The following is a 25,547-nucleotide window of genomic DNA, read 5'->3' as shown; positions in this document are numbered from 1 at the left end:
ACTTGCCTGAACATGCCATCAGGAGTCAGTGCTTCCTAAGCAAGGAATTTGCTTTTGCTAGGAGAAGAAATGTTCAATATGCCTGTGCAGATGACTCAAGTAACCACAAGCATGTGCTGTGCTGCCTTCCCCTTCTGGGATGGTTATGGGACCTCTGTTTGATTCCCATGGGAGGTGGGAAGTCTGTTCATAGAAGATGAGATAATAGGTAGAGTGTTTTGGCTTTGCTCTGACTCTGTTTTCCAAATACTAATATGGGGGGTGGAGAGAGGTGGCACTCTTAGCTTTGAAGGAAAAGTACTCCTTTTAAAGTCTTCAACCTCCTGTTGACTTCTGGAAACCAACGCCCAACTAGGGACATGGAAGAAAGTACGGCTTCAGAACACTTGAGTCATGTCCAGTGGGATATTGACTGTAAGGCTTGTGTCATGGTGGGAACAGAGTCCTGGCATCTTAGATCATGCTGGACAAATCCACCCGCTGCAGTGCAAAGCTGCGTTAGTTATTAGTTGAGATCCCAAACCCATGACAGCTTGGCTGGCATTTGTTTCCTCCAGCTATCCTGGATCACTGCTTCAGGTTCTTATGTTACCTCTTGAGTAGGGTATCTAGGGAGTAATAATGTAAAATATGTGCTTGTGTGGAGTACCCCCACTCATTAATGCTTTCCCTATACCTGGTGATAAAACTACAAGATTTTGGCTTGAGAGCCTTGGCTTCGGCTGTGGAATAACTCCAGATGAATCATGTATAGCCTCTGCCTTTTTTCCCCCCCATCGTCTTCCTTTCTGCTAAAAAGAGATAGCAGCAGTAAGCACCTCGCAATGGTGTTAGGAGGAGAAATCAATTAGAGGATGAGGAGCTGAGGCTCTGCTGCGGTGCGGACAGCTTGGCTACCTCCCTTCCGATAGTCATTCTGGGCCATGCAGTGCCTCCCTGCGTGACGCTGGGCAAATCACCGCTTCATCGCGTTTCATTTTCCGCTCAGAAACGTGGGCAGTAATTTTTGTTCCTTGCAGTTACCTTGAACGGGTGTTAAAACTCAAGTCAATTAATGTCACAGAGAGACTTTTGTTATCTTTCTGTGCCTTATTGTTTTAACGCAAAGGGGAAAGAAGAAAGAAAAAAAGAAACTCGTGTCTGAAAGGAATAATTGGAAGTCTGTAACGATCTTTAAGAAAGTATGAATAGAGCCTTATCATTGATTTCAAGATAGAGAACATAGGATTCTGGGTTGAAGAAAATACGATTGTGGAGAATAAGACACTAATCAGAGGATAAGATTAGTTTTAAACTAAGAACTGAAAGTCAGGTACCTCCATAAGTGAAGCTTGTAATTCCACCGTGAAAATAAACAAAACACTCTAGAGTTCCTTCCCGCTGCCAGGATCTCTCAGTGGGATTACAGCCTCATACAGAGATGCAAGGTGCGTGATACCTTTATATTTCCGTTCAGCTCTGAATGGCTCAAATGATTGAAGAGACTTTGTGTTCTAGACCATCACTTGAGCAAGTATCCGCCAGACAGCGACTAATATTATTTTGTGGCCAATTCATGACAATACCTTAGAGGAAAATGTGCTGGGTTATTATACAATATGTTCATTTCAGATATTGCGAGGAATACAGAGAGGGTAAATGCTGTTGCGGGAGTACCTTGCCAAGCATCCAGAGCAGCATGGATGTAGATGGTGCATTTATTTCCTCCAGGGCCAAGTACTACCCAAATGCCAGTTAGAAATGGGAATTATTTTTGATTGTACACAGAATTGAGGATTTACTGTCATAAGAGGTAAAATAAAACTTAGATCAAGTACCAGGAAAAAACAGTATCTGTCCAATTAGAATAACCTTCTAAAAGAAACAAAGTTAAATGCTAATCCTTAGGGGCATTTGGGGTAGGAAAGAATTAGAAAATATATGATAGGCAGTAATCCTGTATTGGCATTAAGTCATTCAAGATGAGCTACTGGGTTTTTTCATCTCTCACTTCTGCAATTGCTAAGGAGTGAAAGGAATTTCTGTGCTTGTGTGAATGTAGAATCCTCCCATTTGTACAAAAGTATATGATTAACCAAAAGAAAGATGTTGGTAGGTAAGAGCTACAGTCAGTTTACATACTTGTGTCTGGGGGGCTCTGAGGGTTGCTCAGGCAGGCATGTCCCTTGCCTTTTGTCACCCTATTTATTTTGCACAAAATGATACGGATTTATCCCAGTTTAAAAGTAGGCTGATAGCTAACAGCTCTATCGTCTGGCACTTGTCTTCCTCCCTGTTGACATGAGAGCCAAAAATAGAGGGTGTGACTTGGTGAAAATTTCTTTTCTGCACCCCTGCCATTTTCCCCTGTGCTTTCATTGCCCTCCACTAGTTTCATCGAAGCTGCAACAGCCCTCAGGCTGCATTAGCCCTGCTCGGGAAAAATAGCATACACCAAGAAACCAGGAGTTCAAAGCTTCCCAGTAGCTCCAAATGATACCTTTGGAGCAGGTAGAATGAATGATGTAAGAGCTTTGAGCTCAGTTGGTTTTATCAGAGGACCTTCCTGATAGCTCTCTGTGGCCTCCAGCTGTTGCACCTGAAGGCATCGCTGCAAAGAGATTTCTTTGACCTTTAGGCAAGTCGCACATAAAGATGTTACTCAAGGGGCACAACACAGGGAAAACTTCTAATTGAGAAGAATAGCGATATAAAGAATAAGTAAGAGAAGACAACTTTTCACATAATGGCATTTATAAGTCTCTAAGTGAATCATGTTGGTGTTTTTTTCAAGGGAATCAAGGGGCACAATCTCTGGAAAAATGCATTAAGGTTCATATTTGGGGTCAGATGGTAGTTCAGAGTTTTGCAAATGAGTGGAGGCAGGTTGATTTTTTTGGTCTTACTGTTCCTGATACTGTCCCTTTTACTAATGAAAGCTTAATCACAGCTCAGTTCAGATCAGACAGCCAGCTGGAACTGACTCATTCTTCAAAAATATATGTTTCTGTTAATGTTGCCCATTTATATTTTAGTTTGTTTAACTTCCCAAGCACCTATTGAGGGAAATATTTAAATACATTAGAATTCCTTAAGATTGGGATTATAAATGTATATTGCACGTTTAGTATCAATAAAGAATACTTTCCTTTTACCAAAGAAAGTATTGGCAAAATACATTAGCTTAGAGAGATGCTAAAAATTTAAAGAGAATGAGTTCATACAAAGAATGGTTAAAAATTACATGGTTACCTAATATGGTCCTCACTGCTGTTTGTATACACAACTAGACGTCCATATTTTCATATGGACAGAGTGTTTGTGAATGCTTGTGGCTGGAGACTGCAGTAACATTCCGTTTTCATAGATGGATCAAATATCGAGCTATCTTTTTTCATTCTTTCTCCACAGCCAGATTATTTCGCCACTGCAGAGTATTGGCATAACACTGAGAGCTTTTATTTGGATGCTGATACTGGATAGTTGTGGAAAATTCTTGTAACTTCAGCTCATGGAGGGCTTAAATAGAATTTATGAGCCGTATCCTCATTTGGCGTAAAATATTATGGCTCTGCTGGTTAAACAATAAAACTGTACTACTTACCCCAGCTGATCTCAGGCAGGAGAGGAGGATTTTTGATATCTTCATTCAAAACCTCTTTTCTACCTGAATGCTTTGGCTATTCTCTGCAATATTTAGAGGCATGCGTGTTGACAAGTAGTTTGGGGCTCATATCTGACCTTTGAAGAAATCTGGATTAGTCTGTGTTTGGTAACAGGGAGGAATTCGACTGCCTGTCTGAGTGCTGGAGAGGTGGGAGTTGTGAATCCAGACGTGTATTCTGGACTCAGAACTGCTCTGCACCTTTGCTAAGTGAAAACAGCAGCAGCCCCAGATCATCAATGCCAACTGTTTCTGTGAATTGTACCCTTTGCTCTAATTTAAAAGGTAGAATTTCAATAGAAGTTATAATTTTGATGCTTTTGGGGCTTATTTTAGACTTACCTCTGTCACACTTTTTAGCTATAAGATGTTCTTGCTGGTACATTGTAATGCAAATATGAAAGCTTTCCAACAGGAACTTTAAAAAGCTTTACATTAAAAAAAAAAAAAATCCCGTAGCCTAGAATTTGAGTTTTGTACCAAATAATAGACTCTAGTTTCTGTCAGAAGAGGAGACCAAGTGCATTGTTGGATCAAGGTGACCTTCCACGCTGCAGAAAGAGGCAGGCAGAAGATCCGCTTAGTAAATGAACAGAAAAATCTGTGATGTGAAACTGAGGGAGTGGTTGAGACTGGTTTCTCTCTTATTGAATGAAAGCCAAAAATGAAGAAGATAAGTGTAGATGAGATAACGTTGTCAGAGACACAGAGGAGCCCCTGACTATGCTTTCTTGCCTTTCTGAAATGTTGCTGTTGCTGGTCATTCCCTTTAAAGGGTTATTTCCTGAATTTCAGCTTGGCAAAGGTGGAGGATATTGCTGAGCATAATCACATGGTGTTTTCCCAGAGCATAGTTCACAGAGGAGACAGTACATGCAAGCACAGAACAACGTAAATCTTAACATAAAACTTCTGCAAAACAAGCATTTAATATCCTGGTAGTCGTGCCCTCAGTCACAGCCAAGTTTGTGTTTTGCATTACAAAAGCCATTGCATGTTTTTAAAAATCTTTCAACTAAATTTCTTCACGGTCATTGGTAGCCCAAAAGAGAATTTATTTGATTTTGCTTGGGATTGTGTTCTTAGGGGAGGAGGAGAAGGGGGTAGAGGATTGCTTTGTTTTCTTGATAGATTTTTTTAAAGTCATCCTAGATGCTCATGTGGAAGGGAGGAGTTTCATGTGGACCAGACTCAAACATTAGCATCCTAAAATGGTGCCCACAGCCTGAGCTACCTGAAGACTTCCATTTGGCAGCAGGAGAGGGGTTTTTTTTTAAGAAAGGAACATCATCTTGAGTCTTCACAGATCCTGAAGTCATAAATGAGAAGGGCAAACTTGCCTGAACATGCCATCAGGAGTCAGTGCTTCCTAAGCAAGGAATTTGCTTTTGCTAGGAGAAGAAATGTTCAATATGCCTGTGCAGATGACTCAAGTAACCACAAGCATGTGCTGTGCTGCCTTCCCCTTCTGGGATGGTTATGGGACCTCTGATTCCCATGGGAGGTGGGAAGTCTGTTCATAGAAGATGAGATAATAGGTAGAGTGTTTTGGCTTTGCTCTGACTCTGTTTTCCAAATACTAATATGGGGGGTGGAGAGAGGTGGCACTCTTAGCTTTGAAGGAAAAGTACTCCTTTTAAAGTCTTCAACCTCCTGTTGACTTCTGGAAACCAACGCCCAACTAGGGACATGGAAGAAAGTACGGCTTCAGAACACTTGAGTCATGTCCAGTGGGATATTGACTGTAAGGCTTGTGTCATGGTGGGAACAGAGTCCTGGCATCTTAGATCATGCTGGACAAATCCACCCGCTGCAGTGCAAAGCTGCGTTAGTTATTAGTTGAGATCCCAAACCCATGACAGCTTGGCTGGCATTTGTTTCCTCCAGCTATCCTGGATCACTGCTTCAGGTTCTTATGTTACCTCTTGAGTAGGGTATCTAGGGAGTAATAATGTAAAATATGTGCTTGTGTGGAGTACCCCCACTCATTAATGCTTTCCCTATACCTGGTGATAAAACTACAAGATTTTGGCTTGAGAGCCTTGGCTTCGGCTGTGGAATAACTCCAGATGAATCATGTATAGCCTCTGCCTTTTTTCCCCCCCATCGTCTTCCTTTCTGCTAAAAAGAGATAGCAGCAGTAAGCACCTCGCAATGGTGTTAGGAGGAGAAATCAATTAGAGGATGAGGAGCTGAGGCTCTGCTGCGGTGCGGACAGCTTGGCTACCTCCCTTCCGATAGTCATTCTGGGCCATGCAGTGCCTCCCTGCGTGACGCTGGGCAAATCACCGCTTCATCGCGTTTCATTTTCCGCTCAGAAACGTGGGCAGTAATTTTTGTTCCTTGCAGTTACCTTGAACGGGTGTTAAAACTCAAGTCAATTAATGTCACAGAGAGACTTTTGTTATCTTTCTGTGCCTTCTTGTTTTAACGCAAAGGGGAAAGAAGAAGGAAAAAAAAAAAAAAAAAAAATGTCAACAAAAGTTATTGCCGCTGCAGATGAGATGGATAACTCTTGCTGTTAAAATAATATCTGATGTTTTGCTCAGATATCTAATGGGTTTGCTTTTTAAGCATGGATGATACAAAATATCCCCAAGGCATTATTCCCAACAAGATATAGAATCCCACTTAATGTCTATTTTTAGGATTGAATAGGTTCTGTAAAGGCTCATTTGTTTGAAGAAAAGATAGTTAATCACTTTGGTTTCCATGTGATTTTGAAGGGAGAAATTTTGGTCGTACTTCCCCTTCCTTATCTCCACTCTGTTTGGCTCACATGTGTCCTGGAGTTGTTGCCATTTGTGTGGGTGGTAAGAAATGAAGGAACTAAATAAATGGAGTAGAACTGCTAACAGAGCAATAGTAGTTATTTGTACATTAGGAAGTGAAGTTGTCACTTCTAAGACCTCCAACTTTTTCATTTTTATACGAGGGTACAACTTCTAAAGGAGACCAAGTGTTAGAGCCTAATTAGCAAACGTACAGGAGGAACGACAGGCTGTGGGGGTGACTGTGGAAGGGATCGCTAGACTACTATTATTATTTTAAAGTGCAGCATTGTTTTTAGTCTCTCAAGCTAATGTTCAATTTAACTTGAATTTAAAACATGGATTGCAGTGGATTGCAAATGACTGAGTTGGACAGCTTCCAAAAGTCGTTGAATTTCAGCAGTTTTAGTGTTCTCCAGTAAAAGAAACAACTTGTTTTAAGCAAGCTATATGCTTGTTTCTGTGCTTTAAATAGAAGATAATGATGTTATCCATTACCGCATGAACTATATTTGGCATCCAACAGCAATATTCATTTTCTCCTGCTTCTCTCCCTTCCTCCTTCCCTCTCTCACTTTTTCTCCAAAATGTGCATATATATATATATATATGTCTGACAATCTAGGAGGCCAAGTAAAAGACCACATTCTTCTGCTACTAAAATCATATGAATACCTAGTACAGTTTAAATCCCTTAAATTGGGATTTATGAAAGGACGACAGCAAACAATCTCCCGGCTATGTCATTGCTCAGGCAGTTACAGCTACTGCTTTGCATTTATTTGTGAGAGTCTGTGTGATGGATGCACATTTGTCCTCTTTTAACCTGTGAATGAACTAAGGTAAATGACTTAAACCAATGCTGGGAATCCAAAGCTCTGCCTGTGCCAGTAAAACAAGCGGGACCACGGCACTGGTCTTGGTGCCAGTTAGCACTTTCTTGCCCAGTGTGTGGGCATGTTTGGGAGAATAACATGGGCTAGACACTGTTCCCACTAGGCAGTATGGACAAGAACATCCTGTTCTGGAAGGAAGGAGAAGTATAGCTGTGTAAATGCAAGCTGTAACACACCACTTCTCTTAAGAGTGAGAGAGCAATCCCTTGCCTCTTTTATTCACTAGTATTTATTTGGCCTCAGAGACTGTCCCTGGTTCCTGGAGAAGTTCCCTGAAGCTGTAGCCAGATATTGACTGTGTAATTCAAGTTAGTTTGACCCTAGAGAAGTTGTTCTAAACAGTTCTCTTCGATAGGAAAATACACCTCTTTCACTTCTGGGAAACTTGTATTACTTGTGAGTCACAAGGGTTTAAAAAAGCAAAAGCAGTTGGCGTTGAAGTGATGTGGAAAATACGTTCAAGAGCTCCTCCAGAAGGATCCTACTGAAAAACTTGGGATCTAAAAGCTGAACTGAGGGGCTGGAGTGTGTGTGTAGAGGTGTCTGCACAGACTAATCCATAAAAATAATCATCTCTGAAGACAATGGAAATCATTTCATTTTCTGGTGCTTATGGACCATTTTCTCTTCTTCCCACAGTCTTTTGGTAGGTCAATACATTTCTTCTGACTCCCAGACTCATTGAAGGTCAGGAACCTGGCAGGTAGAGATTTGGGTTCTTCTTTTCCTTGGACTACTGGTCTAATTAAGCTGCACTCACTAATTGGATCAGGAGCTTGGAGAAAACCCTAAATTCATTCCTAGACTGGAGTTAGGCAAAGAATGTAAATTTTTCCCACTGTTTTTCATGCTGGTGCCTCTTTAGGTGCTTTTTTTCTCCCATGCCCTTAGTCCGTCCCTGCTGCTCCTTAATATTTTCTTCCTCTTTGGTTTTCCTATTGGTTCCAAAAAGTCTATGGATTTATAATCCTTCCCCCAAGAAGAATATTAGGGTTTTATTAAGGTCTGGTATCTCTTCTTCTCCCTCCCACATTCTCTCCTGCCATTTTACAATTCTGAGATGTACAGAATGTGAAAGAAGTCCCCTTCGGCTTCAACAATGATTAATGCTAGCAAGAAGCAAGTCCCAAAGTGCTAGAAATGACAAGATACATGCAAGCTGTCACCGTTTAATACTACTGCGGTTTGTTTGATTTGGATGTTACCTGAGTAACCCAAGTTCTTCAAATTTACCCTTTGCTTGGGGGAAAGTTAGCTCAATTTTGTGTTGTGTTTCCCCACGATGCGGTCTGCAAGAGTGACAGGTAAGGGACAAACTGAGCTGGGGCATGGCTAGAAACTTATAGCCATGGCAGATGACAGGGAAGAGAGGAAGGGGACAGGTCTAAAGAGGGCTAAGCACTCTAGAAATCTGCTGATGGCTGTAAAGGGTTGTAGAAAGATGGTGAGAGAAATGGTAAGGAGCGAAGTGTCGTGGATAACATCCTCCACACACATCCCCTAAACTCCCATGGTGTAAAGTCACACTGTGCCTAACTTTAGAGGACTTTTAGGAGACAGTCTTTGACTGACATACTGAGCTGGATGAAGGCTTGGGCAGGTTTGAGTGCATGCGGGGTCCTTTCTTGACAGGTGGTTTTCTTAAAGCACAAGGAATGATGGAGTGAGGCATGTGAATACTGCACTGGTGGGAACGGAGAATAAAAGCTGCTAATAGATGTAGTGATTGTGTATGAAGGTGGTTTTGCAATGGACCATAAAATAATGATTTTTCGTCGTCAAATTACATGGCCAGAGTTTTGGAGGTGCTGAGAGCGCCCGAATCTCAGTCTCAACACAGCTGCAAGCAAATTGAGCCCATCAGCCCCTTCATCTTCGCTGAAAGGCATTTCGTGCTTTTTAATCACCAGTCCTCTGTAAGACAAAAACACTCACATATAGAACAAAACACTTCTTATTAAACCACCCGATAGAGATCATTTAAAGTGTTGGCTGCCTGAGCCTACAAACCTTGCTTCACCTGCAGAAATTACTTCTTGCAGGAACACTTTAGCCTAGCTAGAACATCTGAGTGCCCATTTCTTTTCAGAAAATGGATGGAAAGCAGGTGCCCAGAAGTCTTTCCACCAAATATGCTGACAAATCTGAAATGAGAGTTAAGCAATTGCTGGTGACGTGGTGGTGACTCAGAGCATGACAATCCCGTGCTCGGCCATGCCTGGAGACAGTTCTTCTCCACTCACTCCTAGCACTCCGGGTTTAAGATTACACCTGATTTGAAGCATTCCCTGACTAAATAAAACAAGCCATAAGCTGATCGCCTTCTGCAATGTGCAAGCACACAATAGTAATCACATCTAATGACTCTGCTAAATGCTAGGCTGCACACACCTCCTTGTTTGGTGTTTGTTTTGTATACAGAAGGTAACATCGACTGAATAACGAGGATGCCAAGTTACAGATGGGGTTGTGGAATCGTATTTGACAGCCGATTAGAGTAATCTGACAGAAATGATGACTTAATCACCACGACAGACTCCAAATTCCCAGATAGAATTCCGCCCAGGTTAATCTAATTTCCTTGCAATATTTTTGCCAGAAATAGACTCTTAGCCGGCTTGTTTTCTCCCATGCAGATGTCACATGGCTTTGACAAGAATGTAAATAGGTAGTGTTATTATTGTAGAAAAGATGACTTTGAGGCTCTAAAGCTGGAGAGGATGTGTGCCTTTGAGAGGTTTTTTGGGTTGCTGTGCTGTGTTTTTTTCTCTAATGAAGTTATATTTACATATGGTGGGATGTACTCGGGAAAAAGAGGGGGGGGGGAAAGATGTAACTAGTCAATTGTAATTCTAGGCCATAGCTCAGTCCTGCTGCTGCCCTCGACATAGCCAGCGGCCAGATTCTCATAGATTTCAGGGACATTTTCAGGATCACATGTTTGACAACTGTTTCTTCCGCTTTTCGGTTCCCTTGGACCACTTCAGCACCTCTGCTTGGGACGTGCCCAAGGAGAAGCAGTGACATGCTTGGCCTGAGGCTTGGAGTGGCCTCGGTGACAGTGCAGGCAGCGAATGGAGCCCCCGCTTTGCTGCCAGCGCTGCCGCGAGGCACTGCACAACCTTGGGCGACAGGCGTTTGCCTGCCCTCCACTGTAAAACAGTGGCCCGGTGTCATTTGAGACCTTTGGAGAGAGAGCACGTATAGGAAAGGTAGGTGATGCGTTACTGACCACACAGCTGGATTCGGTAGTGCTCTCTAAACTGCTGCCGAGCAGAGGTTGTTCCTTACAACCCGTATTCCAGTCTGGTGTTGATAGCCCCATGCACAGTGCTGGCCAGGGGAAGCTGCCCACACAGTCAGAATTTGCCTCAGAGCTGTGTTGCTCCCTTTTCCTATACGGTCTGAGCACAGGATGATGTTAATGTCTATAAATTATTTACTGCAGTTATTTTTCTTACTCTTGCCTATTTATTAATTGCAACTGTGCATTCATAAATACTGTATTTTCAGAAGCAAAGCTTTCTTCAAGCACAGAAGAAAATGTTTCCTGTTTTTTTCTGTGACAACATGACGTACTGAGAAATCACTTACCTTGAGATCCATAAGTGTATGGCTTTGTGATGTATAGCTACAATAACAGCTTTCTGATAAGACATGAAATCCTTCATTTCAGTAGATGACATGATTCTAGTGGGTGGCATCTAATTTGAAACAGGTTTATATCATCTATAATCTTTTGGAGGGCCTCGGAAAGCACAGCTATTTTATTATTTTATAGCCTGCAGTTATACAAGCAAGATATAAAACGCATAGATTATTTTCTCTTTTGCTCATTGTTGAGTGAAAGGATAGTACCTATTTAGCCTTTGTCTCTGCCTCTTTAATTTTCTTATTCACTGCACACTTCTTTGAGATTCATTCTTTTCTTTTCTTTTCTTTTCCTTTCTCTTTTACACCTACTTTTAAATATTTTATGGGTAGAGAGCTTATAATATGTATTGTCACGGCAGTTGTCTCTAGAGGTCAGCAATGAGTTTAATAATGAGATGCGAACTAGTGACTCTGTAAAACCCATTTCAGGTTATAAATGGCATGTTTTATTGAATCTAGTGTTAAAGGTTGTTAACGTATCAGTTGGTGATGGTCGGGGTTAAACAAGCTTCAACACGAGCCCTCTCGTGTTAGGAAACTGTCAGTAACGTATTTTTCCACCTGCCTCTTCACTGAAGCCATGTTTGTGTATCACATCCATTTTACCATGGGTATTCTGCAGTTTAAGCTCTCCAGGCCTGATCTGAATCTCTTTATCAGTTTTGCACCAATATAATTTTATTAAGCACAATGGCATCACTCCTGACATTGGCTTGCTGGTGCAAAGAGAATTTGGACCGTGGGTTTTTAGCAGGAACCTTTGAAATCACGCCAAAACCCAGTTGAAATGCCTTGTTAAATCTTGTCTCTTGTTTTGTGAACATAACAGATTATGGATTTAATGAGCTTGGGGTAATTATGTATAACAGAAGAGGATAATTTCTGATGTGGTAACTGTGTTTTATCGGTTAACACTGATCTTTATGTTGTGACCATGGGGCTGCAAAAATAACTTCTTCTCATGAATTTGGTCCAAAGTTGGCTTCACTGGTTCGGGCAGTTTGAAAAGTCAAAGGGTTTTAACATTTGAATTGCCTTTATTCAAAGTATCTCCACTTAAGGGCATATAAATGCAACTAGAAAGAGCGATACATTCTCTGTCTACAAAAGGTCTGGATTTGGGTTGGGTTTTTCTTCTGTAACCTGCATATTCCCGAATTTACAATACTCAATTTTCTTTCCTCTGTTTTCTCACCACTCCATTGCTCCTCAGAGACATCAGTACCTGCAACGGGCTCATGGAGCAAGTTACACCTTTTTTCTTCTTTCACTTTTTGGTTGCTGAGTGGACATGCTGCATCACATTCCCATGAATTTAAAGTGTCCTGCAGTGCCCGGTGTATTGTTGATGCCAGGATAAATGTTAGGCACTAGTTAAAGAAGATCGAGTACAATAGAAGTTCCCTTTTTTTCTATAAATTAGATCGAATAAGAGTGGTGGCAGATAAGTGCTGGACTATTAAAGTCCATTTGGGAAACAAATGATTCAAAGAGAACAGAATTGTTAAAATTGAAGCAAATTTATGCATCCTGGTGACTACATCCACCTTGTGGCTTTGCCTTTTCCTTAGGGCACAGTGGGGAGTTTTGCAAGCAATACAAGGAATGCATTGATTTGCAAGGTCAGGGAGCGTTCCGGACTTCGAGTAAATCTTACAGAAACATTCACAGCAATATTTTATATTTTCTAAAGAATCTAGAAACTATGTCCCTGGAGGTTAAGTGACTCCACCAAAAGCAATGCAGATTCGGTTTTCTGTGCTGCTTTGAAAGCACATTTGATATGAGTGCATGGATGTTCTCTCCTGCTCAGCTGTTTTTTCTTTCCCAAAGTTTGCCATAATAGTCTTTTATTAAAAAAATGGAATTGTCTCTGACATTTTCAGGCAATACTCGACTCTGCAGCACTGAAAAATGATTCAAAAGCAGAAAGAGCATAGATTTTTTTACCTGCTCATGTGAAACGGTGAGGAATTGCTGAGGAGAGAAAAGGCAGTGGTCCTGCTGCTGCCAGAAGTTTTGTGTAGTCAAATCCCAGCAATTCTGCAGAGCAGTATGAAAGAAAATAAAAGTAGGGTTTTTTGCAAGCTTAAATGTCTCCCACTCAACGTGAGGTCAGTTCTGAAGGCTTTTTTGAGAAGTGTAACAAAATTTCCCTGAATCCATCAGAGTGGACACACATCTGGCTACAACCGATGTCCAGTAGAAAAGCCGTACACTCTGATCAGAGGGAGCTCCACTGTTGTGGTGTTACTATTCCCAAAACAACGGAAAACACCATTCGTAAAAATTTTGTTGGAGTTACCAACTCAGGGTGGGATTGGGGGGAGCACCATTTAGTAATGAAAGCTGAGGACGCATCGTGCCGACTGTGCCAAGGTAGGATGCCATGTGATGTTCAGCATAGCACGTAGCACAGAGTTTATTTTGCAGGACATGGAGGAAGAGGTTGAAAAGAAAAAAGTATAAGGAGTTTTTATGGAAGCCAGAATTGTGCCATGGAAGCTTTATGAATGAATGTATAATGTATTCTTAAAAGAGAAAAGATGAGATACTAAACAGTTATAGGAAGCTATTATAGGAAGCACGAGTCTCTTCCTCTTCAGTCCTGAAAGAATCAGCACATGTTTTTTTAATTACAAACAAAGTTCATTTGTCAAACTCAACTCCTCTGAGTATGTTTGAAATGCTTGCTAGCTCTTAAATTACTTGAAAATTCCATCTCGGTTTTGGCAGTGGTTGAACTCAAGGAAAAAAATTGGTAAAACAGAAACCAAGCATGCCATAAACTAATGAGGGTTGTAACTTTAGAGGTCTTCTGAAACTAGATACAGCAAATTAAAGTTTTATATGAGTCCTGTGGGCCCAATGATCTATTTTTTTTAATCTTCCTGGTTATAAAGTGCTCCTTTACCATATTATCCTTTCTTAAAAAGCTTGTAATATAGTGTAATTTTGAATTTATATAATTTCAACATTTTTAATATTAATCATGTACCTTTTTAGCCCTTCATTAAAAACATGATTCTTGATTTTTTATGACTATCCAACCTGCCTTACTCTTTTTCATTTTTGTTTTTAGATGCATCATCCTATTCAGATGAAACCTGCAGATAGTGAAAAGTCAAATGGTACGTGTTTAATTTATTTTTACTTCATTGTGACTCTCTAAACTAAAACAAACACAACATTGTGAGAGTTTTTGTTTTTCTCCTTGTGTGGTGAAAATGATATGAGGTAGTTTCCCTACACCTGACACATTGGGGAGGATGTTGACCTGGTCTGAACTCCCATTTATCCTCTGCATTAACGAAGGAAGGAAATGTTCTGAAAAACAGCCTTTCTTGTACCTGCTGTATGTCATGGTCTACCTCGCTACGTACATCTTTCCCTTCTGTTCTCCTAGCAGCGAGGTGATATGGGAGCACCTGATACTGATAAAATGGAGATGAAGTTTTAATACTGAAAATAAAAAAGAAAAGAAACAAAAAACATTCCTGTGTTAACAAACCATATAAGCAGCTCATGGGCCTTAAACATTTGCCTAAACTTCCTTTTTATAGAATGATGCTGTTCTGAATCGGAGCCAAATTCAGGTTTTAATTACATGCTTGGTTCTGAACTGGGAAACCCACCTTGCCGCTCTCTATATACTTATTCCTCTCAACGATTGTAAAATGAATGCTATAAAGACAGTAATATCCATTCAGAATATGAGGGTGTTGCCTAAGAGAATGTATATGACATGCAAAATAGATGGCATGCTAAATCTATTAAACATGCCAGGTTTGTATATTCAAGGAAATAAGATAATCGGATGGTAACGCAACCTGGCTGTGTGTGATTCTTTAAAAATATATACATGTGTATATTTTGCCCCTTGATTTGTTCCTGTAATTTTCTAAAATATATGTTAAAGATATCATCTGCCTTCTTAGATTGCAAGAGCTTCATTTTCCCATAAGGCCCACATAATCAGAGCTGGTTCCTCCAACAGGCATCTTTGCACCTCATTAATTAGTAATCAGGGCAGAAGCCGTGCACTTAGAGATCTACATACCTGCAAATGTAAATTATGATTGGGCTCTAAATCTCTTCGCAAGGCTTTTTTAAGGTTTCTTTTTTGCTAATTGTAGTGCATCCCATTTTCAGGCTTCTCCAAGGATTATAAAGTTTGGAAGGAAATTAAAACTTCTCATTATGCTAGGTTTCCTATTATGACAAGTTTCAAAACAAAACTGGCCACAAGCACAGGAAACTTGAGCCATCGCCCATTTGTAAGGGAGTGATGTTCTCACTCTTGGGTTGAGTTTTAGCAGTGATTTCGTGCTGTCTTTGAACTCTCAGAAGAGAGGTCAAGGCACCTGCAAGGGCGAAAGGACTGAACTTTTCAGGCCCCGCTGTGGTCAAGGAGAACTTTGCTGTTGGAATCCAAAGTCCACTCCCTAGTATTCATTGTGCTTGTAGTAGGCAGATTTTCCCTTAGGCACAGGAACACTGGTCTGGACCCTCTGAACTAAGGATATCCTCTATGAGTTCTTTCAAAGACAAATTTAACCTGAAGTTCCTTGGCAAATTAGAAAACCAAGAGGCAATGGGCCAAAACTGACTCCCAGTAAGGTCATTGCCTGAAGTTTTTCTTCCTAAAGGAGATTGAACACATCGGCAAAGCGCTGTGGGGGATTGTGCGAATTCTGTCTTGCTCTGCAAGTAACACCTGCTTGGAAAGCGGGGTAGGTTAGCTCCTCACTGCTGCTGTTGGACCAGGATTATCTGCATGATATTCCTGTCTGCACTGTGGGAATACTCTCTTCTTGCGCCTATTCCTAACACGAAAATCACGAGGGACTGGCTTTTTTTTTGCTTTTTTAACTTACCTTTGTATTTTGGGGAAAATACATTGACGGATTAGAGGTTACAATTGTCAAATTAAATACCTTTATAAATTTAGACTCCTGAAGGGTGTAAGTACTCCTGGTAGGCATGTTCTTGGGGTGATGAACTCTTCTTTTTTGAGGACTGGGGAAACAGAAGGCAAACTAATACCATGATGATGGTAACAGTGGTACAACTCCTCGGAAAGATGGAGTGTAGGCGTTGGATCCATGGAGGAGGTGAGAGTTTGCAAGCAGTTTGGAGAGCCAAAAAGAGAAAAAAGCAGCAGCATGGGGGATGCGGAGGCCTGTTTCGCACGTGTTTCCCATATGCTTCAGGCTATCTGTCTGAGGAATTATATTATCTGTGCCAACAGCAAGTTGTAAACCGTACCTCTTCAACCAGATTTATAAGTTCAAGGGGGAAAAGAAAGAAGGTATACCAAGGCATCTTGGTTTCCATGAACCATGGTGTTTCAGCTTTTGAGGGATGCTTGAAACCCTTTGACTTCTGAGTAGTGGGAGGATCCCACTACATTTTTAAAAAGGAAAGGAAAATGGTGTTTCTCAAGTTTCAAAAGTTAAAGAAATTGTCTTGGTCAGAATTTCCAGATAGTTTGTGGAAAGATGTGTAGGAGATGTTGAACACTCTATAATTCTTCTGAGCCTGCACATGTTTCTGAAGGCTTGAGAGATCTGTTCAAGTTCCACAGAGAGGAAGGAGACATCCCCTCATTCATCTCACGGAGGCTTTCAAAGAGCAGTGTTTGCTGTGTGATAAGATGTCCCCCTCTTCATCTTGAGTCCCTTGCAAAAAGTTTTGAATGAGCATCCAGGCCCAGGAGTACCAGCTTCTCCTTCTCCATCACTGTTCCTGTCTTTAGATGTATGCATCACTTCAGAAACCTGTCCTTTAGCACAAAAAGCCAGGCTTGCCTCGTGGAAACTGGAAGATGGTTATGGAAGAGGCACCTCCTGCACATGTTTCACTAAGTGCCTGGGCACTTCTGCAGGATTAGGACTTCATTAGAACCTGAAGAGCTGAGGAGGAATTGGGTGGCTGATACATCTATGCAATCACCTCCATTCCTTCCCTGTGTACAATAGCTCATGTGTCTGAGTCATTTCTCTGCTCCTGCAGAAGAAAGGAACCTGAATTTCTTCCACCAACCTTTTAGCAGCTAGAGTTGATGGGGAAAGACCTCCTTTTAGATCTAATTGATTTGCCTACCTGTGAGGAATCTGAAAAGGTTTTTATTGGTGGGAATTATAACAACCCTGAAAGATTTTCAGATAATGAATTTTGTAGTGTGTCCTGGTCTGTTCACCCATTAGGTCTAGTCTGACAACCTTTATATTGCTAGGTGTCCATTTTAACCTATCTACAAAGTTTTGGTTAAGGATTACCTGACAGAAAAGCATGGTTTCAAGATTTCTAAGGCACCACCATTGCTACATTCATCTCAGCTGTTAATCACTCAAAGTATTTCTCTGTTTAAGGATATTTTCCCTTTTTCAAACAAAGGGGATTCCAGCACGCTAATGCCAAAAAGCACATAAACATATGCTTGACTCTAAGTTGTCTGTGGCCATTAACATGCTATGATTTAACAAATACTTAAATGTGTCTTGGATCAGGATTTGAGTAGTCAATACTTTCAGGCACATATCCTGTGGACAGTATGTTCTTAAATGGATCAAAACATCACCACTTCAAGGGAAATGACAAAATTATCTATTTAAAAATCAAAAAGGGAGGGGACACATAGCTGAGTGATCTTATAATTTATTTTTATTTATTTTATTAGTAAAAGCTTGAAAAAATAATTTTTAAATGCTAAATGGCACAACTTTGCCTATTTGGAGGGAGTAATTAAACGCCATATGTTAGCACTAACACATAGAAAAGTTGATAATTAATGCAGGCAGCTCCAGATCCAGGTGTGACTTTGACAGATTGTATGCAAGGGTTTTTCACAGGCTTACAAATAGGGATAAAAAGTCTGGTTTTCCCCCTTCCCTTCTGGATTAAAAAAACCCAAAAAACAAAGATAACACAAGCAAACAAAACGCTATTTATACATAATTAACTATTTCTTGTTTTGCTCAAAAGAGAAGGCAACTTCTGGATGGAAAATGCACTCTTGACTAGACTCCTTAAAAATGTATAATAAAGGGATATAATTTTGATTTTTCAGGACAGAATTTTTAGGGTTTAGAAGAAAGAGCAGGAAAATTTGTTGAATCTTCAGGGAGATTTCCCATGATTATTACAGGGTTTAATTCTTTTGTAGCATGCAGAAAATAATCTCTAGTCTTTTATTCTCCTGGGTTAACACAAGTGATCTAATACAGCCTTCAAGAAATGCTCATTACTGAAGCAAATTGAGGAAAACTGAAAAATTAGACCCTTCAGGATGACATTCTGCAAGTTGGATGGGGTGCTGTCAGAAGGCAGGAGGCTTGGTTTGAAAAAAGCACTCCCTCAGCAGAGGCAGACTTCATCTCACATAACCTTTGATGGTTAACGCAGTGCTCTAGATTCAAATACAATGCCTAGGCACCCATGCTAGTGATTGCAGAGCTAATCTTGATGGAGTTATGAGAACTCATCTCATTTTGAAACAAATATTTGTGCCTTGTCACAGAGGGTTCTGCATTCAGGCAAAAGATTCCCACCCCAAATCCAGCAGGTTTAGCACTGGACGTGTCGCACTAACTACCCTGGCAACATAGCTAGCCTGCATTTGTAATAACTTTGGGTGTATTAGAGGTGAACCCCACAATTAATTAATAAAGATACTGTGCAGTTTCACACCTTCCTTCGTGTAAGTAGAACTTCAGGTCTTGTTCACTGTGACCTTCTGGCTGCTTCTGCTCCATCAATGAGGGGTACTCAGCCACCCCCTCTGCTTACAGATGGTTGGATCTACTTCATGCCCACAGAGTGGTGCAAAAGAGCCAGAAAGTACAACTAGGCCTGTGAGCAAGGTTCAGAAATAACTATATCAAACATTCACCCAACAAATTCTCATTAATTATCTGGATTTTGATTTATTGAAACCTATCCCTAGTGTAGAAGAGGGAATTATCAAGCAGCACTGAAGTGCTTATGAGATATGTGCAGACAGGTGCTGACCCTTGTGCCCTGCTCTCCTTCCCCCCAGCCTTCTCCTTTTCCTGCTCTCATTGCCCAAAGCACTCACAGCTCCCAAGCTTTGTCCAGTCCCTCATTTATTTCTCCTGTCCGTGCAGCTGGAGCTCAGGACATCTATGTTATCTGCGTGTTATCATGATGACCAGGTTTTGGGAGTTGGCTGGAAGGTAACAGCCCTACTTGCTGTCGCTAGCAGGGGAGAGACTCCCATGCAACAAGTCATCCCTTCTTGCTGGGAGAGCTGAGATCAGTCACTTTGGAGGAGCTGATCTTTTGGCATTGACAACAGCCAACTGATAACACTTCAGCAGAGACTAAAACTGGTCACCTAAAGAGTAGCAGACTAAAGTTAGGCGTGATGGCTTTAGACTGCCATCCTTTCTCCAACCAGCAGCAGGTAGCACCATTCCCCATCTCGATGCTTTGTTGGGTCATGTGTGTTTAACGTCAGGCGCCTCATTTTACAGTCTGTGGCAGCAATCCAACCCACACGGGTAAATCAGCAGGCTTGGCTGACCGAAAGGGAAGTTTGATAACCTCTAAATACATTTGACCCATACTTCTTGCAGTCTGTTGTCTATTTGATTCTCCAATCATGTCTGCATGGCAGGTAAGAATTCATTTTAGAAAGAAAGAAGTGGCTGACCAGAAATGCAGAAACAAATCCAGACAGCCAGTCTTACAGAGGTGGAAAATGCATTCCTTTCTCTGCGTGAGAATATATCGTTAAAAACTCTTTCAGCCTAATAATATCAGATGTTCTATCAGATGGAGTGAAAACGTGTCATTTTGATCCTGACAGTTGTCCCTTTAAATGTTTTTTTATGCTGGGCCCCTAGCCAAAAAAAAGAATAGCAATTTTCTTAAGCTTCAAAACTGATCAGCACTGACTAACAGCACTGAATGCAGAGCACGTCATCGTATCAATATGTTTTCTGTACTCTGAGCATTCTTTGTGAAATCTGCATTTTTAAGATGTACAGTACATGGGAGCTGGATGTTTAATTTACTATAAAATCACCCTCAAGCCGAAAACCTGCAAATCATGTTAGTTAAATGGCATATTTATAGGTTTACTAGCGAAACTGAAGGAGGCCGGTGGGGAGTTTGTCATCTGCTACTCTTTGGGAAATTAAAGCAAAACCTTCCTGTTTGCATCTTATTTCTTTTGAATCTTCATGTGAATCTCTTTGGTCTGAATCTTTGTCCTTGCACCTATGCAGGATGCAAGAGACCTTCTTTGGGATGGTGTGGCAGGACATTTGTCCAGCTCATTTTTAAGAGGGTTGGGATCTAGTCACCCGTGGGGTAGACCTACGCTCTGTATTTCAAGCCTAAAATCAAACCAAATTTAAACAGACTAGTACTAGCTCACACACAGGCAGAAGTTAAGAGGTTCATGACGGAGAGCAGAGGGCAATGCTTGGACCCATGCTTGGCACCAAGGCTTCCCCCAGCCTGACCTCTGTTTGTGGTATGGACAAATCCATACCTGGCAGCCCCGCTGGGTCCCTCGCCTCGTACCCTTTCCTGCACCCTGGCATAGTGTGTGGCTGCTGTCAAGGGGACTGGCTGGCCAGGGACCTTCCTCAAAGAGACTACTCAAGACAGTATAGAACGTGTAAGGAGTGACGTTACAGGCATCCTTTCACCAGCAAAAGTGACTACCTAGACTCTCCTTGTGGCTGTGAGCAGGGCAATCCAGTTTTACCATGCTTAAAATAATTCTTAGCAGCATCAAGCCCTATTATATATTACAAAGCAGATATAAAGTTTCACTGTAAGACATAGATATGTATACATACACACAAATTTATATATATTTTTTTAAAATCCCAACTTGCAGGTCTTATTTGCAATCTTGCATATTCAGCTCCTGATCTCTATATAGCTGGCTCATCCCCTGCATTCATCATTTGTTAACCCTTTCTGGAGGGTTAACCTGCATGTGGAACCTGAATATAAAGTGTGAAAGAAAATATTCAGTCTTGAGGAGTCTCTGCTGAGGAAAGCTGCTTCTGAGTGTTAAATTCACACCAATTTTCTTGCAAGCTCGTAGAGTTAGAAGCTGGGATTGCAGGAGCTGATCTGTGTTTTGGATTCTGAAAAAGGCAATGTCTTGGTGCTTGCTTGTATAAAACCTACAAATACTTTTTGAAGTCAATAATTCTAAGGAAAAAAATTGCTTTAAACACCTCTCATGATCAATAAACATTAACCTCTTTTATATATTATTGAAATTATTAAATGCACTTAAAATGCTGAAGTATAACACAAATAAAATCTTACAAAAATAAATGCAGTTTCTTCTTCCTCAGCTGCAATTTATTCCATTTGACAAACTTGTACAGGAGAGGGTTGGGGAGCAGGAGAAGATTTTTTTTTTTTTATTGGTAAGCCCAGAAATGAAAATACTTCATTACAAAAATAATTTGCACAATAATGGAAATAAGTAAGTGCAGTGCAGACTCTCTGGAGTAAAGCTTTCCCTCTCTCTTTGCTTCCACGCAAACTCTGACAGTCTGCTCATTAACGGTGAATTGGATTTACATGCCATTTCAAGAGAAGAAGAAAGCACTGGTGTATATACTGTATAATAAGCACTTAGATTTTTGGTTTAATATAGATGGGTGGGTGCATTAACATTTTCAAGTTTTTTCCAGGGTGAATTAAGTTTTGATGACCTGTTTCATTTTTGACAAGAGTCCACAGCTTTAGACCTGTAAATTTGAGTTTGATTAACAGGGCTGTGTGCGTCTTGCTGCAGCAGTCCAGCTCTTGCTGATTTTGGTGACAATGCAGGCAGGAAATAGTCTACCAATAATTCCAGCAAAGCACCTTTTTTAATTTTTTTGCAAACTCAGCATCATTATGAATCAAAGTGTTTGGCCCTGGGAAAGCATTATGCAGCCCTCTTGTTAAGGCGATGCTCTGTAATATGCCTTGTGTCCTCCTGAAGGGGAGAGAGCTGTGGCAGTCTGGAAAAAAAAGCAAGAAAATTTAATGCATTCTTGTTCCAGAGCAGTCATTACACATCTGCCTTTCGAGTGCCATGCATTAAGTTGGCTGAAACTGAAAGCTCAGATAGGAGCCATTCTCTCAAAACATTTCTCGGGAATATTTTGCATTAGCTTCTATCATTACGCACACACAATCCCTTCTTCACCCTCACCCCTGTCATGATTTCTTTCATACATGAGGGAGGTGAGGGAATTTATCTGAATTAAAATCTTCTATGCAAAGATAGCTTTAAAAGTCTCTCTAACGGAGGATGCTTTTTTCTTAGAAGCCGTGACGGGGAGGCATATGCAGAATGACTAAGGCAGCCAATTAATGTTATATAAACAGCAAGCACCACTAGAAAAAGGAGAGCGAGAAAGAAAAATGAGAGATTTGAGGTGGGGGAGGAAGAGGGGAAGGGAGGTTGTAAGTATAAAGTGTTTGCCTTAGGACTTGTCTTCAGTTACAGAGCTGGACTCACATGACTGGAGCTTGGTTTGATGTGGTAATGAAGCATTGATCACAGGAAAAAGATGAAATGGCCTTTGCTCATTCATTATTTTTATCTTCTAGCTGTGGAAGACAGAAAATTGTTCATAGGAATGGTTTCGAAGAAGTGTAATGAGAATGATATCAGGGTGATGTTTTCTCCGTTTGGCCAGATAGAAGAATGCCGAATCCTTCGGGGACCGGATGGGCTGAGCAGAGGTGAGTGTGCAGTCTGTAAAGTCTCTTTCCTTAAGTGCTAATTGGGAGCTGTATGTCACAGCCAAGGTAGGCATAGCCGCTGTCTGCAGCTAGAGGTTACGCTGTAATACGTCCCACGTGATGAAGGTATCCACATGAACTTTTCACAGTGACTGAAATTATCACCTTTTATTTCCAGTGTCAGAAAGGTCTCGGTGCCAACATATTAACTTGTGTTATCGCCCTGTTTGTCAGCTGGAAAGGTTCCTTTGCACCCTGAGAAACCACCCTCAGTTTTCTGCTCTCACAAAATCAAAAATCCTTCCCTGAGCCCATTTCTGCTTTTAAACATGAGGCCAAAAAAAAAAAAAAGGATTGTAAATGACTGTTTGAAGGCATACAGGGTCATGGGAACTGGCCCACGTTGTAGCACAATCTCCTCCATTCCTGTGTTTTCTATAACTATATGCAAAACATAGGTCTGCTGTAACTGAGAAACAAAGAGGTTAGCATAAACCTGAGAGCTTTGCCTGGACAAAAGTTTGTAAAAATAGCTTTTAATTCTTGTGCCTCTATCACAACCCAAAAAGAAGGGCAGAGGTGTTAAGCGGTCAAGCCGCTGACCTGAACTTTGGAAATGAAGAGCAGCACAGACTTCAATAGCCGGTGATCCCTTTTGAGTGCAAAAGTGCCTTTTGGGGAAAGGCCCTCTGGAAGCATATTGAAAAGAAAAGTAAATGTATATTGCTGACCCAGGCTTTATATTAACTCCATGGTATATGGACCTGAAATTATTCTCAGAGCGTGAACCTTCTCAAAAAGCCGGAGCCAATTGGTGCTGAGTGGAAAAGAAAATAGTGATAGTCCTGTCTGTCAGTGCAGAAGAATGCTGTGGTACTAGCCATGGCCATTTAACAGCACAGGGAGTAAAGTAATTTTAAGTGTGGAGCTGTGAAAACATCACTTCTGTTTCTATAGAGAAAAAAAAAAAAACATAGAAAGCACAGTTTATGCATTTTATTACATTTTCAAAAGGCACAGAAAAAATAATAGTACCCATTTTGCATATAGATATAGGTGTAGATCTAGATATTTTTCTTTACTTTTGGATCTGCTTGTTTCCAGTAGGCTATAGGATCGGCAGTATTTTGTGCATGGGGGTTTTTTTGTTTTGTGTACAGCCCAACTTCTTTAAAATGCCTATATATTCCAGAGGGGGAAGTTGCAGGTATTCCTCTATTTCATGGCACTGCTTGAAGGCACTTATTATACTACTTGTGAATAATAAGGACTGGTTGAAAAGACACTCTGATGATAAATAGGGAGCTCCAAGAAAATTATGCACTTACATTTGTGCACGCTCAGTCTGTGATCCCAAAACTTTGGGGGCTGGAATGCAGCAGTCCCTTCAGGCAAGGAGAGGCTCAAGATCATGACTTTTGTCTTGGGGAAGACTAGGGGAAGGGTCTGAGGATGGTTCCTGCAGCTCAGTAATGAATGTTAACTGATGGATTCAAGTGCTGTCATTATCTTTCTAGACCCAACATTGAGGCAAAACAAGAATTTCTGATTTTCACTAATTGTATAAGTAGCACAGGGAAGGAGTGATGAAAGACGGGAAAGGAGCTAAGTAACTGCTGAAATAACAAAATCTGGGCATCGGATGTTTTGAGCCTCAAAAAGATTTAACTGACTTATCATCATCACCCAACAAAGAAATGGATTTTTCCTGGGATCCATAGAAATCCCACTGCGTGCTTGCTTTTGTTCAGCAGACACTGGGCATAGCACGAGCATAGGGAAGTTAATTATGAACCCCATAAGTGAGGTTGGTCGGGTAGTTTTGCTCTGCTGTAACTAACAATCTCACGATAATCGCAAGCTGAGGTTTTTAAGCCATGTCACCAGCGTATCAGGCAGAGCAGTGTCATCTGCTGGCCAGCAGCACCGTAGGGTTAATGTGCTGCTCTCTCCTGCTGGAGGCTGAAGATCTCAGTCCAGGTAGGTCACACACCAGTAGTTGTAGCAGAGCTGTATCCTCTCTGCCACTTGGGTTTATTTTGGTCACAATCACGACTGATACTCTATCATGCCCTCATGCATCATGCCTTGATAAACTTGAATTGCTTTCTACACACCCATGTTGACACTTGAAAATGAGTTCAGCTGTGCCAACCAGGTTTTCAGGCAGATGTTTATCAGGTTCACAAAACCACCACTCCATGAGAGAAGGGAAAGTGTTGGGAAAATGGTTGGTATTGAAATCGAAATGAAAAGTGTGGAGGGAGATTTGCAGCGGAGGAAGCTTGGCTGAAAAAGCACAGGGTGAAAAGCTGCTTCACTAAAGCAAGAGGAAGAATTTATACAGTTAATTCTTTATGATGAATTCAAATACTTAATGAATTTTAATTCATGTTACCATTTCTAAGATGTTCATTCCCATTGACACAAACAGTATTTGTTTTCCCAGCACCCATTCGGATGTGCTTCCCTTCTAGACAGGGAGGGTGAGTGAAAAATGGTCAGTCTTAGGAAAACACTGTCCTCACCATGCCAGAGCCTTTAGGAACTCACAGTGCTCACAGCAGTGAGATGGAAATATGGTCCAATAAACTCTGTTTGGCACCTCTTTTCAGTTCCATAACAAGTGCAGGACATGGTACCTTGCATGGAAAGAGCTTGAAAAGTATATTAATTGGCACTTATGCCAACTTTCAAGCTTTGTTAAAGGGTTCAGACAAATAATCTTTATTACCGTCAGATAGTTGCAAGGAATAGCTCCAGGTTACACTGCTCAGTAGAACAGTTTTGGTTTGTGATGCTTTTTTTTTTTTTTTTTTCTCTCAGTAAAGAGTAAAAATGTTT

At 41.0% G+C, this 25,547-nt stretch overlaps 1 protein-coding gene across 7 annotated transcripts in view; it reads left to right on the top strand.

Annotated features, from left to right (window-relative positions):
- Window positions 1–25,547, top strand: part of CELF2 (CUGBP Elav-like family member 2) — a 386,209-nt gene that overhangs the window by 290,489 nt on the left and 70,173 nt on the right. For all 7 annotated transcript variants that reach the window (XM_026868456.1, XM_026868453.1, XM_026868452.1 and 4 more), the window contains 2 exons: window positions 14,047–14,095; window positions 22,569–22,703. In XM_026868456.1, coding sequence (XP_026724257.1) covers window positions 14,047–14,095; window positions 22,569–22,703 — 184 coding nt within the window. The remainder of the gene's footprint in view (window positions 1–14,046; window positions 14,096–22,568; window positions 22,704–25,547) is intronic.

The sequence above is a fragment of the Athene cunicularia genome (assembly GCF_003259725.1).
Source record: "Athene cunicularia isolate RWA chromosome 1 unlocalized genomic scaffold, athCun1 chr1_part2, whole genome shotgun sequence".
In the NCBI taxonomy this organism is placed as follows: domain Eukaryota; kingdom Metazoa; phylum Chordata; class Aves; order Strigiformes; family Strigidae; genus Athene; species Athene cunicularia.
The sequence above is the reverse complement of the archived record's forward strand: the minus strand, read 5'-3'. Positions and strand labels throughout refer to the sequence as shown.